Genomic DNA, 16,227 nt, shown 5'->3' with positions numbered 1-16,227 from the left:
GCTTCTCTTGGCCCAGAACCCCGGGGCCTGTGGGAGCTATTACGGAGCAGAATTCACATTTTTGCGTTTTCATATGGCTTTAACTGAAGAGCCAGGTCCCCCGCTCTGACCCCGGTAATATTGTGCCGTGTCTGGGAAGGCGCAGCCTTTGTGCAATCCACCGCCATGCTGGACCACGAGGTGTTACGTTTGGCAACCCAAAAGAGCTTTTGAGAGACATTTTTATGGGCGCAGAAATACATCTGCCACATCTCTCGATATGTCTATTATTCTATAGTGCCTTAATGGTCTGGAGAGGAATCATTTCCTGAGCACAGTTAACTACATGCTTGAAGAAACTCTAGCCAAAGTGGGGGGATTGGGAAAACCTGATGGCCTAGTTCCCAGCTCTCTGGCAGCTCTCACACAGCTCTGTTACAGTACACTTACAGTTAGCCCACTCACAATGGCCTTGATTTATCACATTGATTAGATTTATGGCTGAGTGTACTTCGGGGTACAGAACAGTCTGCCTACCCTGTGATCCAGAGTGTGTGTATGAGATCAATTTGACCTCTGAGCTCTGCTGTGACCAATATCCCTGTTCTCAGGCTTTAAAGAAATGTGAAGCTTATGAAGCAAACCTGCACCTTAGTTTACCTTTAGGAACAAGGTGCACCCAATCTAGGCTTTTAATATAATCGTTTATAAAAACTTTTTTCTTTTTTCAAATAATATGTTTAAAGTTCTTAAAAGTCCCCTCTAAATGGCCTTTTAGCTGTGATTTAATTTTGCACACACTTCCTTCTGAAACAGGAAGTAATTGGCATCTTAATGAAGTGCTTGAGTGATTTACAAATCAGCCAATAAAGTCTGTGAGAGATTCCACAGGGTGGCTGAATCTGAACGTACCCACTGTCGCTTTGTTAGTTAATGCATTATGGAGAACAGCATAGAGGTTAACAAGAGTCTTTCTCTAACTCTAACTCATGGATCCTTTGACTCCTTACCCTTTACTAATTGTGTTTTTGCAGCATTGAACAGCCCAAAGATCAGAACCAGGATGTAACCATGACCTCTTTCTACCCTCTTCAAAATGAATGAATGACGAGCCTTTATTCTTTTTCTCTATCAGCCAGGAAATTGCTGGAAAAAGAGTAGTGTGCAGGAAGATGCACAGCCAGAAACAGGAACATTTTTTTTCTGCTAATAAGTAGCTACTACTGCTAGCAAGATGCTACTTTAGAGCAAGACCCACTTCCAGGGGGTATTTAATTGGGCTATCATGAATACTTGCATGAATATGAATAGAAGGTTTTTTTTTTTTTTTTTTTTTTAAGATGTAATATTGCATTAATGTCCATAAGAATAAGAGACTGGCATTTAAAGCTGTAATATTCCAGCTCTGATTTCAATGACACGTGTGTAGAAAATGTAACGTATTTAATAGCTGCTGTCTGTTTAGTAGCTGCTGTCTCTTATAACACTGTAATTAGTGCCATGATAGCGGTCATAATAACACAATAATAAACTCAAAGTAATTGTACACTCAGAAGAACACATGCATGTGTTGCAGTCTTTAACAGTGAAAGTCATTAGAGTGTAACAGCAGTGTTGTATAGCAGCTTTTCCTGTCAGTGTCTTCACCATGTGCCATGTTCAGGAGACAGAGAAACACGTCTTATGTAAGCGTTCAGCTTTTGTTTAGCTCAATTAACTTCACTCATCAATCCATTATCATTATGTGACTCTGGCATACCAAATGTACACTTGCCTACGAAGTCTGTTTGTTTTTGTTTTTTTTTTCCTAGCCTTGAAAAATGTGATAATGCAGCCTTATGTCAGCCTTATCTTCTGCCTCAGGTGCTCTGTCACCATGGCATTAAATTTGTCAGAATCAGCCTTTGTGTTATCATGCCTGTTGGAATAAGCCTTTATAAATGTTTATGTAGGTTTGTTAGGTGTCAGGAAGGGATTATGCAAGTGTTGTGAAGCTGGGGAATTTTGTTTTTCATATACTAACAGCTTTGCTTTGGTTGTGTTCCAATTTCTGCTCTTCATTATGAAATATTTTTTCTGTACTCAATACTACTGTGATACTTTACATTATATAACTAAAAAACAATAAAGTGCACTCGGGTGATTATTGAAGTTAATTTTTACAAGATGATTATTAGTTGAACGAGACACCTGCAGCATGCTTGTGCTGTTACAGTGATTGTTTTTACACGCTGATATCTACTTGTCATATTTTACAGGAGTGCAACTGAATTGCAAGCTGTGTCAAAGCAAACAGTTCTGCAAAACTAGTTCGTTTGGGAGTTTAGTGCAGAGGTCAGATTACTCTGTGTGTGTGTGTGTGTGTGTGTGTGTGTGTGTGTGTGTGTGTGTGTGCAAACTGCCACAGGGAGAATTGTAATTGTGAGAATTGTGTACTATGTACAATAATTCTATGATTATTAAGGCAATTGGTGTGTATTACATTATTTACAATTTGTAAAGGACAGTGTATTGTATATAAACTGTCACGGGAAAATACATTTTTGTCTGGTACATCTAGGATTACTATTAGGCACATCTACGTTCTTATGTGTCCGGATACATGCCTTTTTGCACATCTCATCCACACATCATCCCGTTTGCTTTTCTAATAACCTCCACTCTTTTGGAAAGATGTTCCACTAGATCTGATTGTGGAGATTTGTGCTCAGTCAGTTACAAAAGGAAGAAAGGTGCTTTTATTTTATTTTTTCACTAAATTGTTATACATTACAGGACAGTGAAATTCTTTCTTTGCATATCCCAACAATGTGAGGAAGGTGCAGTCAGAGTGCAGAGTCAGCCATGTTGGATCACAGAGTGTTAAGGGCCTTGCTCAAGTGGTAGCTTGGAGATACGGGGGTTTAATCTCCGATCATTAACCCAGAGCTTTAACTACTGAGCTACCACTTCCCACCAACAAAGACTTTGGTAAAGTCAGGCACTGATGTAGTGTAGGTAGGCCCTGGGTTTAAATTCAGTTTTTTAATTCTAATTTTATTCATCACATACATACAGATACATACAGAGTACGAAATGCTTTATACGACTGTCCAGCATTCAAGTACAGACGTCAACATTCCTGTTCATAGCATGTATTTTACACACACATATGTCTGTCAGTCTGTCTGTCTATCTGTCTATCTGTCTGTCTGTCTATCTATCTATCTATCTATCTATCTATCTATCTATCTATCTATCTATCTATCTATCTATCTATCTATCTATCTATCTATAATTAGCACTGTAAAAATTATTTCTTATTTCTATTAATGTAGTGCACGCAATTCTGACAATTATTAAAAAAATATACATTTAGTAAATATAAAAGAAGAAAAATGTAAACCTTCAAAATAAATGTATTCACAATGTCCTTTCTTTACTCCAGTGTAAAAATATGTGCACCAAAAAAATTATTATATATATACACACACACACACACACACACACACACACACACACACACACACACGCACAGTAATCCCCCTTTTAATGTGGTGGTTAAGTTCCAAAACCGCCCATGTTAAACGAAAAAGCACGATAAACGGACGTAACCCCAACAATTCTATTTTATCTATCTATCGTGCTGTCCGCAAGAGACCGGGAAAATCAGCGAAACAAATTAGTTATGTGGCAAATGCAATTCCGGGATAAACCGGGGGTGCGAGATTACTGATATATATATATATATATATATATATATATATATATATATATATATATATATATATATAATATGATATAATATAATATAATATATTGTGTGTGTCTTTAAGCAGCTTTATATATGTCATGAGTAAATTGTGACTTGATGGCGAGTTTCTTCTCACACTTTTCAATTTGAAAGAAAGTACTTGCTGAACAAGTTATGAAACATGTATATAATCACCATTCCATCTTAAAAAGAAGAGATTCTGGGCATCCATCAGCGTGAGCAAATTCAAAACTCCCAAGGCTACCTTTCAGCAGCAGTATGTTGAAAGAGTTGTAATCTGCTTTGACTATCTCCTTTTCCAAGACCATTTCCTCAGACATAAAATCATTTCTGTCTTTTTTTTTTTTTCTGTACAAGCAGTTAGCTGTACCTGAGATGTTACATGTAGCATCTGAAAGCACTTTCAAGGGAGGAAAAAAGTGGTAATTTCTGGGCCACAATGGTCCATTAAAAATTGCACTTGCACTTTGAGTATTGAACTTAAATCAGATGAGAGCTTGTTAATGGCTAGTCTGTAATAACATGATTTTTATTGTCTGCTTTTGGAAAGACTGCACCAGTCACTAATGTAGGGTCACGTTCAATGACGCCCGCAGAGGCTAGTGAAAAAGGAATGGGGGAAAGTCTTTATTCTCTGGATTAAGTGAAGTCATTATATTAATGGATCGTTCCTCACTGTATGTTTGATATATGTGATGATCAGTGGTTTGAAATCGGAATGAATCAGACTGTAGGTTAAAAAAACTCCATTCTCTACTCTATTTGGATTTTATAGGGTTCCGATGAAATATCTCTTCTTTCACACCGTTTCCATATTATTGTGAAAGTCAAACAGTAAATATAGACCAAGAAGCTCTCAACTGTACCATTATGTGATTACTACCTTTCTCAAGAAAGCTGAGAACGCTTGTCTGTGCCGGATGGTTTGTTGTTTATGCTCTCATTTTTTTTCATCACTCCCCCAATTCCCTTTTATTGCTAGTTGTAACGAAAACCTTTTAATGAACATCTGTGGGTGTCGTAAGCTAGAGTACGACTGGCTTTTTACTGAGTTCTCTCCCCCAAAGATGTCACTAGTGTCACATTTGCATATCCATGTGCACATATGTGTGCATGTGTGTATGTACAGCATGTTTGTGTGTATGTGGGTATGTTTGTATGAATATTAGCACTCTTGGCTGAAATAAGTGTTGATACTGCCTTATGTTTGAATTCATGTTCTCTGAAAATTCTTAGACGTTTTTTTTTTTCTAAGATTTAAAGGCTGTCAACATTTCATTAAGCATGCATATTGGGTAATGTATGGAATAGGAAGAGAATATTGGCATAAGACAGCAGAGACTTGCTCAGCTCAAAGTGTTGCGTGTAAGCCCATAATGTGTGTAATAACTGCTATTTGCAAAAAAAATTGTTTGTTTGTGTTGCGTATTTGGGGTAAAATAAAAAAATAATTGATTAAGTGGAAGCATCACAGCTCGTAACTGATGTAGTTAGCCTCTATTTCAGCTGAGCACAGTGCGTTCTCCATTTATCATCGGAAACCGGCATGCTCAAATCTTGAATATCTCCATCTCATCTCTCTCTCTCTCTTCATCTTGCCATCAGCCACAAAGAGAACACTGACTACACACACACACCGTGTGTAGTTTAAGTACTTTAAGGCACCAGTTCAGACAGTGTGCTTTATGGTTTGGTAATGGCACCCTTATTTTTCACAATGCAGCACAGCTGTATCTATCAGCCAGTGTGTATGAAGATGAATGAGAGCTTTGGCATAAGGAATCCTCCGTCGTAAATCGGCCGCGCCGGGCCCGCTCATGTCTCAGACAGTCGTCTCAGCCTCCAGATATGAGCCTTTGCGCTCTCCACTAAACCCCTACAGATGTTTTTTCAGAGCCAGAGGGGGTTCGATAGACAGGGTATAAGTGTTCCTTACAAGAGAGCCTTGTAATCGTATACACACAGCTGCCAGTTGTCCATTGTTGCCCCTTATTCCAGGGTGTACACTTTACACTCGCACACACTTAAAGCGATTTTCCGCAGAACGCTGCAATATGGCACCATATGCTCACTAATCCAAATCCAGAACCCTTACTTAAGTACATGTGTCCATTTCCTATTGAATAACAGTACCTGTGAATGACCGTGACCTAATTCCTCATCTGACACCAGTGTTAACTGGAAACAGTAAAAGTAGCAATCGCAGAGCTTTAAGGTCCTAGTTTCCTTTCACAGCATTGGGTGTTATTGGGATGCATCCGAATATGCAACCTTCTGACATCCATTGCATTCATTAGTAATGTTATCAGGCACTGCTGAAAATTGTTGTTGTTTAATGCAGCCTGGCAGAATTCGCAACAATATGCAAGTATATGCTGTATAATAGTAGCATAAATATGGGACGCTATTTAGTACAACAGTATGTGGTTTGCATTAGGGCCATTGATATTAACCAGTTAATGTTCTACAGTGGATTCTGGTCTTTGGATGTTTAGATGATCTGTAGATATTGGCACATTATTTAGCAAAACGGGTCGATTTGCGCTAGGCGATAAAAGCCACAGGTTTGTGTTCACATAGAAAAAAACTAAGCTGCTAACGCTAACAATGTTTTCCCCCACCATCTGAAAAATAAAATGAATCATATTGCTCAGCTCGGATCTCAAAAACAGATATTGCACTTCACCAGATGTACTGAACTCTCGAGGCAAATGGCCCAGGGTCCAGTATAAAAGAATGAAAACGACTTTATTGATGTAAAACAGTTGGCTCATAGATTTGTCACTACACTATTCCACACATTTAAAAAACAGTCCAAAGCAATACAAAAGGAAAAGATCTGGTGTCATGTTATGTCACCTTGTATTTGAAAGAGCTTCTTTAGTGGCTACAGATATAAACTCGTAACTAAATCAGTCAGACGCCAGGCTTCATTTTGCACCGTTACACATAATTGTAATTAGAAAGCGCATCTTGTGTCTGGAATGATGTAGTCTTTAAATATCTTCTTGTTATAGTCTTGTTGTTTCCCTGAAGCGCTTTCATTTTATTGGTGTTGCTTTGCATTCTTTAGCAGCACTAAGCCTTTTGATTTAACGTCCATATATAGGTTATAAACAAAGTTGAACGCTGGAATCCTTTGCTTATTTGTAACTTAAACTCAAATATTTAAATGTAAATAACAAATTAATTATTTACACACAAAAATGGGTGTAATTTTCTTTTTAATTGCATTAACTATATTTCTAGGTGTTGTGTTTTTTTTTTTTGTGACAAATTTGTCATCTTCACCCTTCTGACACACACATTCCTGTCAGACTGTGAGTGGTGTAAAACAGGATTTGGTTGCTTTGGTAGCACTTTAAGGTCAGAGGTCACTCAGCAGTAGTGTGGAAATAGTTCTGGGGGTTAACTCCTGCCTGCTGGCTCAAAAAACTCTTTCATTCACCAAAGAGGACAGGGAGCAATTTAAGTCCATAAAAACCCCTCACAATAAAGCAGCAGCAGAGCAATGAACAGCTTCAGACAGAGAGTTTATTAATGTGTAGTGAACAATTGTGGTGCTGCATACATTTAGAGCACTTGGAAAGGACAAACACGGCTGCTGCTGTTTTCCTGCTTAGTATTTGGACTGTCAATACAGCTGTCCAAAAAAAAAAAAAAAGACATATATATCAGTATAATATATACACGCATATGCTCCTCGTTTTAGGGATGAGTTCATATTTGCACCGGTTTGATCCAAGTCTGTTCTACCTGCCGCCTTTCTTCATTTACCCCTTCTCACATCCTGTCACTGCCGCTTACACTCACACCTTGTTTGATTATTTTCATTTCTCACCTTCTGTCACACTTTACTTTCTCCTCCCCTCTTTCTCACACTCGTTCTCTCACTCTTTGCACGCACTTTCTCCCACCCCAAGCTTCCCTTATGTACTCAGGCTGCCAGTGATCCTTTCCCTATGGGTGTTTGACATGTACTAAAGATCAAAGTGGAATGTCAATTCCCAGGTCTGGGGCAAAAACCAATTCACCTGCAACTCTGCTTTGACTAAGAGTGGCCTCTCTTTACTCATTCACTCTCTTACTCTCTTTCCCTCGTTCTCTCTCTCTTTCTTTCTCTGTTACCAAGATAAGTGGAAGCACAGCTGTGCTCCCTTCCAATTCGGGTCACAAAACCCCACCACACACACACACACACACATGCTGATTGCTCCCCCTCCATCCATCTCCCCACAGACAGGATTAGCTTGGCCGTGCCGGACCAGGGAGCGCCAAGCACCCTTTTACAACTTGATAAACTCTGGCCATAAATTGGACGTCGGGTTTCACAGCCACTGCCTCACGTATTAACAAGAGTTTGAGAGATGGTCTAGACAGTCTGATTCAGTCCGTGCGTACAGGACGAGAAGTGGCTGTTGTAGATTTGCCGGCATTGTATCGTGACACGAGCAACCCAGCCTTGTTTGTCTTGTGCATAATTTACCAGGCTTTTCCAGTGTTAAACCACAGTGCTCTTTACTGTGTGTTAAATGAGAGAGGTCTGGTGATTTAAAAAAGCAAGTTTAAAGGCAGATAAACGCTACCTGGCCTTGATGTGGCCTTGTCTAAGAGTTTACACTAGGTGTTTGCGAAGGGGGGTGAGTCTACCAGAGCCTTGGTGCATTGAGACGATGTCACAGCAGATAGCGCCAGGCACTTTGCTCTGTCTGTGTGTGAAAGGAAGAAGCAGAGACACCGGATGGTGTCATTTAGTCCGTGATACTGCTGTTCAGGACAAACCAGTGGCTGTAATCGGACCTCGTCCCCTCCTCCTCTTCTGCCTGTTTGAAATGTGACACTGTGTTCTCACTAGAGGCTGTGAGAGGGGGAAGTGGCATTCTCGGTTAAAGGCCTTGCACTTCCTGCACAGGGGAAAGTGTCTGCACAGTCTCGTCTCTCAGCATGCCTGTGTTTGTGTGTGTCCTCTGCTGGCAGGATTCGATTGCTCCTGACCTCCTGGTGCCACACAGTAGCCTTATGGGGTGAAACACATTCTCATCTTCTTGGTCCCTCTCCCCTTCACTGCCTACACTCGGAGAAAATTAGATGGTGTTGAAATGGATAGGATTACAGTGAAGCGTGGCAGTGTGTTATTTAGTTCCCTCTGCCACAGATGAAATGGGAAGGTGTGTGACGAGAAGAGTGCAGGTTGGGGCAGGGTGATGAAGACGTTTACGATGCCTCACGTACGATTCCTCTAGGGGACGGTGGCAAAAAGTGCAGTTTTTGGATAAATCCCAGGGAAGAGATGGGAGAAGGTCAAAGGCAGGCATTAGGGGGGAGAAAAGGCAAAGTGTGAACAACGGATATTCAGTGTAGACGACGCTAGAGTGTAAAAAAAGATGCAGATAAGAGAGATTGAGCAGATGTTTTACTCTGTAGGGCTGGCTGAAAACTGAAAGTAGTCCAAAGCTTGATATCTTGTTGGGATCTGAGACTTGAGCCCTAGAGTGATGAGTGATTTAATGCAATCAGGCAGTGCTCATCATTGCCCCCCACCCAAGCTTGCCTCCCCCAATGACGGTTCTCTCTCTTTCCCTCTCCATGGCTCCCTTCCTTCCGAGCTTTGGTGCCAGGCTGGCAGCTTCTGATGGGCAGACGGCGAGTTGTCTTCATTATAATGCCTTTATTTATTCATGTGTCTGTGGCCAGTGACAGCCGAATCTACGCTAGTCTGTACTTTCTTCCTGCATCCTCAGAGATGAGTCACATTCATCACCCACACTCTCTGTCTTTCTCCCACTCGCTGTCTGTATTGTCCTCTAGTCAAGTGCTACTTTTGCTCAGCATCAAAAAAAAAAAATGTTCGGAAAAATACAGAAGACTCATCAGTCAAATCTGGTGGTTTGTGTCAGCACAGTGAGACCAGAATGAAAAACATCAGTTTTCTGCGATGAAATTGTACTCGTACTGCTAATACGGGGTTTAGCTCATATAGACGGAAGAGTGCCAGATTGCTCACGGCCACTTTCATGCGGCAGCCACTGGCCTGCTACTTTTGCTCTATAAATAGCAGGCTGCAGTTTTGCGAGGTTGATAAGCCTGTAATTGGAGATTTTGCAATCAGGTTGCAGAGAGGCTTTTAATACTAAATCATGACCCAAGAGCTTTTCAGGTTAAAGAACGTCCACGATCACAAAGCTAAATGCAATTTCATTGTAATGGTGTGAACAGCAAATTACTCTAATCTCACCATTACTCACCAGACTGCTGAGCCACTCTTATCATGTACTGTGTTCCAACCATCTTATTTGTAGCATTTGAAGCATGTATGTGAGGTGATTTTTCTTTTTCTTTTTGTTGTTTTTGAGATTGTGATTATAGGATTATGATTCATGATCTTATCCTGAGGCAAAACAATTCCCCCCCCCCCCCTTTTTTTTGCAGTGTTTGTGAACTAGATTATTTTTTTGCACCAATGACATTGAGGATTGTTCAACTTGCTGATCACTAAATGGTGTGTAATCAGTATAGCGCCACAGATTTGGACAAAGGTAGTTCTTTTGTGCCTGGGCCCTACTGTCTCACTGTCCATTGTAGCAGATTAAAAATAGGTGCTTTATAGGTAATCGAGATCTGCTCATTTATGATCCCGTGTCCATTTCATGTTCACAACACCTGTTCGGTATTCAGGAAGGTGCTGAGTGGGGTCATTGATTCCTACACATTGCCAATCTTTGGTTAAGTATTCAAGCAATAATACAATTTCAATACTTGATTAAAGCCATTAAGCAGTAGATGTGACAAAATACGGGTTTGCACATTTATTTTTTTACTTTTTAATACTAAACATAGTAGTTTGGGTGGAAAAATTGGAGCTTCTGTGTAAAGTTTTCATACAGTAAGCCAAGTACACAAAATCTCGAACGCTTGAAAATGTCAGCGCACTTATGAACTGAGTGTCCGTAAGTAGATTGGCTACATGAAACATCCCCTAGGTGTGAATGCACCTCGTGACAGGATGAATTCCTGCCTCGCACCCAATGTTCCTGGGATTGGCTCCGGGTTCCACTGCAATCCTGATCAGGATAAAGAACTCACTAAAAAAGAATGAATAAATATAAATTGTTTTTTGCCTAATTATCTCCCGATTCTTCGTTTCTCAAATAAACTGCTTGATGCTTTCTGTCTACTCGTGCCAACATGGCATAATTGGGCATGTATGAGTATTCAAGTAATTTAATTAAAAGTAAGCAGTATCTCATTACCCAAGTTATGTACTGCCAAAAACTGCTTAACAAGATGCCACCCACAGAACTTTGGTGTGTCGAGATTTCAAGAAATGTTTTGCACCAAACCCCTCTTCCACCCCCTTTCTGAAAGAAACACTCCAGTAGTTTCTCACCTCTCAAGCAAATTGTGTGGCACTGTATGTTTTCTCTGTCTCTCTACATGCAGCTGCATCTCGACTAGCCAACTGCTCTGTGCTCATGGCCACGGGGAGCAACACAGCAGGAGCTGCCCGCTGCCTAATTTCCACTCTTCATGCCCCTGCGTAATGAAGCACCCCTCACACACGTTTGCTGCTGCTTCTGGGTAATTGGGATGAGACGGAGTGTATGTGTGCCCTCACCCAGTGTGGCTCGACCTCCTGGCGACCCTTCACAATTCTTTTTTTTGTCTTAATGGAAGTATCATCTTTTATTTAGATCTCCATTTGAAAGTAATTGTCAGCAGGGGGGGTTTATTAAAGGAGATGAAGATGAATAGACTGGCGGCTGTGCTGTAGATGACCTCATTAGATTGAATGAACTGTATGTGTAGTCTCAGGTTTTTTTTGGACTGATTGATTTAAATCAGAAACTATGATTTATACAGTCTCGTCAGTAGTTTTCAAGACTATGATCTATGTGTGAACGTGTGATCGGTCTGGGTTCAGTTAGTGGGACTAAAGTAAACGGAGAGCATGAAGGATTACTGCCGCATCAATTGTAGTGGGCTGTGCAATAGTCGCTTTTGTCTGTGAATTCTTCAACGCAGAGGTTTTGAACCGTTGGAGCGCAATCTGGAGGTGCATCCCGAAAAGTTTTCGAATGAAAAATACTGTAACATAACTGTAGCTTTTTCAAAGAAAAGACAATAAAAAAAAAAAGAACAAGGAGTGTGCATTTATATGTTCTGTACAGGCTTCACATCTGTTCGTTGCGCCAGTCAGGAGTGGCAACATGAAGTGACAAATTAACTTGATATGTCTTATTTATAGATCTGAACTTAGCACTAATACAGTAGTTATGCACTGAAAGGTCGCCGTTTTCACCATGCTGTCATTTTAATTGCTCACCCAGACCTTTGTAAACAAGAAATTGTTTGTGTAGCCAGGCTTTCCCAGATCCCTAATCAAATATGATTTGCCACAAGCACAACCAGACACAGTACAGTAACATTAAGTAGCATGCTTTTAGTGATTGGTCTGTTACATGAAATGGAATAGAATAAAAAATACATTCAAAACAAATGCATTAAAAAAAAGAAAGCTATTAATAGAATTTACATTGCATTCTGCTTCTTAAAGGCTTTTAAGATTCAACAGCTTTTAAGTAAATGAGTCCTGTGGTCTAGAAGTGTTTGGTAGCTGCACTTGCAATGACAGCAGTGAACAATTGAGGTGACCTTGGGGCATGAGAACTACTGCAGGGATGTTCGTTATGTGTCAAGCCTAGCTGCACGTTTCTTTTAGAAATTAAAAAATTGACCGCAGGCGGTTGCACATATGCCGGATTGTGCGTCAATGCGACATCTTTGCCTTATTGCTCTTCTCGCCTTGTTTTCTGCCTTCATAAAACAGCAAAGGTTTGACCTATTGCTTGCTACATTATGCAGCATGTTTTATAGCCTGCAAATCTGGTTTTTTTTTTGTTGGAATTTTTGTGCACAGTCTAAACTGTGTTGTGGTGATTAGAGACGTTGGTTTCTCATACTGAATACGGTTATCTAGTGTGAATGATGAATTTCTCATGTATGCAGGTCATCGGTGCCAGCGGGGAGTGTCTCATTCACAAGGGGCCCCATCAACAACCATCGCAAGGTTGCAGTTAAACAAGCAAGCGTAGCATTGTGTACAGCAATAAATCATCTGCACGTAAAGCCCAAAGCACTGAAACTGTAGAAAATCTGGTATGCTATCTAGCTATCTCTCTCAATCTGTGTGTGTGTATATGTGTGTATATGTATATATATATATATATATATATATATATATATATATATATATATATATATATATATATATATATATATATAGCTAGATAGCATACCCGATTACTATTTATATATATATATATATATATATATATATATATATATATATATATATATATATATATATATATATATATAAACTAAGCAAAACAGCAGTCACAGTATGGGTCTGTTTAGGCACTTTACACTATAGTTTTGCACACAGCCTTGTGCTTCTGGCTCCTACAAAGCTGTCAACTCCTTAATTTTTCCTTTGTGTACCTGCTCCCTGTCAGTCATAATATCTTTTTTTTGAAGCAGCCCTGTCTTTTATTCCTTACTTTTCTTCCTTTCTTTTTTCCTTTTTCATTTTTTAAAGCACATGCCCACTCATACAGCCTTTCCTCGAAGAACACCTGTCATTTCAATAAACAAGCTTGTTTCCAAAGATGGCATGCGCTTTAAATACACCAGGTCTCTTGGGATAAAATCAAAATTACTAAGATAGCAATGACTCATTCCATCACGTTCTGTCCTAAGGAGCTTTTAAAAAGCAGCTCTGTCTTTTTTTTTTTTTTTTTTTTCCAGGCCTTTCTCCTTCTCTCAGGCTGCAATTATTTCCTGTTTGTGTGTTGCTTATTCACCCTCTTGTACGTATAGTGCCATTGATTTTCCAGGAATTGTTCCCCCCCTCTGCATAGAAAAGTTTCCAGATGAGTGAAGCACTATTTCTAGCCCAAACATCATTCCAGCTTTGCCTCGGCAAACTCTTTTCTTATATAGAAATGCAAGAGAATTTGGACATCTGGGTTTACATTGCTCAATATTTACAATATCGTCTGTTTTTATTGTCCCGTTTTGTGTGTGTCCCTTTTCTTTCTGTTTAGTGGATGATTCAGGAACCGCATAAAGTGGCCACCTTCTTCGGGTGCATCGGCGAAGATGAGTTTGGACAGATTCTGAAGCAGAAGGCAGAAGAGTGCCATGTGGACGCACATTACTACGAGCAGAGCGAGGAACCGACAGGGACCTGCGCTGCCTGCATCACAGGAGACAACAGGTCAGTTACCCTTTTTCCTCAGGAGAAAGCCTTTATCACTTCCTCGGGATAGCACATTCTTGTGTACACACACACACGTTCGCTCACATGCCTGACTGAACACTAGAACGCACTGTTCTCTCACTGGCTGTTCTGCTCCTTTCCTGCAGAGCTCCTTATTTATTTATCTAGCAGGGTTAGATCAGCACCAAGCTATTTTGATTGACTGCTAGACTTGGCACTGAAGGGTGCCAGATTCAATGACTGGCCTGATGCATGAGGCAAGCAGAACACATTACGTGCCACCTAAGCATTTGATACTGGCAGGTTGTTTCCAACTTTTAAAGGCTATGAAATTGGATAAACATTTACAGCCGACTGTGGCATCTCCCTCAGGCTTCTATTCCCCGGAGAAGTCCAGATATGATCAACTCAATGATAAACAAGCGCTCACGACTGATGCTGCTCTTAATTCATTCCTTACTGTGAGAGAACAAGAACCAAATACAGCAGATAAAAAAAAATATGGCTACTTTTTTTTTCTTCTCCCAGAGACACCAGTGTCATGGATATAAAATAAATAATACATGTTCCCTCACGAGCTTGGGAGGATTTTTCATCCACTGCCAGAAAGCAGTGTTTTTTTTTACTCCATGTGAATTAATTCAAAATCAAAAGAAATGTTTAAGCCTATGGATAACAGCAAATAAATTTGGGTCCTGAAAGAGGTCCTGGGCTATGTGTAGTTAATGAATTTCCCACCTGGCATAGCACAGTCATGTTATCTTCCAGGTAAAATCTCAGATTGTGTTCCGGTCAGTTCTACAATACCATTATTCCACCTTAAGAAGTAAGAACATAGAGAGAATACAAAGCCCTATTGGATTCATCACAACTGTGTGAATTATTGGGTTAAAGAAGAAATGTATAATCAAGCTTTGATGCTAGTACACTGAAGAATGTACTGCCCCTAAATAATGTGAATTTGAAGCCTTAAAGTTGATCAGAAATACAGTAATGTTTTGTAGTTTGAATTTATTTCACTTTTTGCAATCAGGATATAGGAAGCACTGATGTTAATTATGTTCCTGTATCACCAACATCACCAGAGTTAAACGAGTTCTCCACTTACAGCTCACACAGTGATCCTTATTGTACACTTTTCTGGCAGCCATCTTCAAAATCTTGAAGGCTGTGAGTTAGTTGGCTAACTACATTCCTGTGTATACACACATACTGTCCATGTGCTGGGTATCCCAGCAAGCTTTTTTTGCAAGGTAGAGTTACGGTTTGGAAACAACTTCCTGCTGGCTGTTTTAAAATTAAGAGTTTGTAGCAAGTAAACATGGTACTCTTACAAGTTTGCCAACAGACTCCAGGCAAAGTCCGAGCTTGAGCTTTGGCTTCAAAGACTAGACTAAGCCTATATCTATTGGTTTATTTGTTCATTCGCTTTGATTTTTCATTTGAAATCTATCTAAAGTTGTGACATACGGTATATCTAGAAGTGTATTATTTTTATTATCTACAGACACAGTGAACTTAGTCATGAGATGATGCAAACTGAAACTGGCACTGGCTCTCGGCTTATACTTCCTGTGGTTAAAGTGTTTCAGAAGCGCCTGCAGTCAGCAACTCATTTAAGTCTCTTTGGACATTTGGAGGCTCACTTGCTACCTAATAAGTAAACTCGTTTTTGTCCCCTGTATAAACCTTTGCAACATTTGCAAAGATGTTTTTTAACTTCTCATTTCAAAATATTCTACTTTTTTTGTGTGTGTATTACAGTCAGAGAGCAGTGACTCTGCTCTCTGCTCCCAGCTTTTTGCTCTTTCCTAAAAATGGAAGTCTCATGTAATGCCTGTGGATCAGTCTCCATTCCTTTCTGTTTGGTTGAGTGTTCTGCTGGAAAATTCTGGAAGTGTACCTGTTAACACTAGCTGTGATGAGTGGACGCATGTAGTGCTGGGCAGTGCTGTAGGGCCTAGGCTCAGGCTTCAGAGCAGACGAGGAGGAGGTGGAAGAAAAAAAGGAGGAGGAAAGACCTCTTTGTTTTTCAGCCATCATGGTGTGAATCAGCCAGGGCTGCTTTTAATGGAAGCTAGTTTGATGTGAGCAGACTTATAGAGCTGTCAGTTGTAGCCTTATGAGACTACTCATTACTGGCTCACCTGTCAGAGCAGTCTCTTTCATTACATGGGGCTTTAGAGGTGACCCCGCACATACACATACTGTA

At 40.1% G+C, this 16,227-nt stretch overlaps 1 protein-coding gene across 2 annotated transcripts in view; it reads left to right on the top strand.

Moving 5' to 3' along the window:
- adka (adenosine kinase a) overlaps positions 1–16,227 on the top strand; it is a 138,201-nt gene that overhangs the window by 57,452 nt on the left and 64,522 nt on the right. For both annotated transcript variants that reach the window (XM_046870456.1, XM_046870467.1), the window contains exon 5: positions 13,840–14,012. In XM_046870456.1, the coding sequence (XP_046726412.1) occupies positions 13,840–14,012 (173 nt within the window). The remainder of the gene's footprint in view (positions 1–13,839; positions 14,013–16,227) is intronic.

The sequence above is a fragment of the Silurus meridionalis genome, chromosome 2 (assembly GCF_014805685.1).
Source record: "Silurus meridionalis isolate SWU-2019-XX chromosome 2, ASM1480568v1, whole genome shotgun sequence".
In the NCBI taxonomy this organism is placed as follows: domain Eukaryota; kingdom Metazoa; phylum Chordata; class Actinopteri; order Siluriformes; family Siluridae; genus Silurus; species Silurus meridionalis.
Note: the sequence above shows the minus strand (reverse complement) of the source record. Positions and strands in the feature narration are given on the sequence as shown.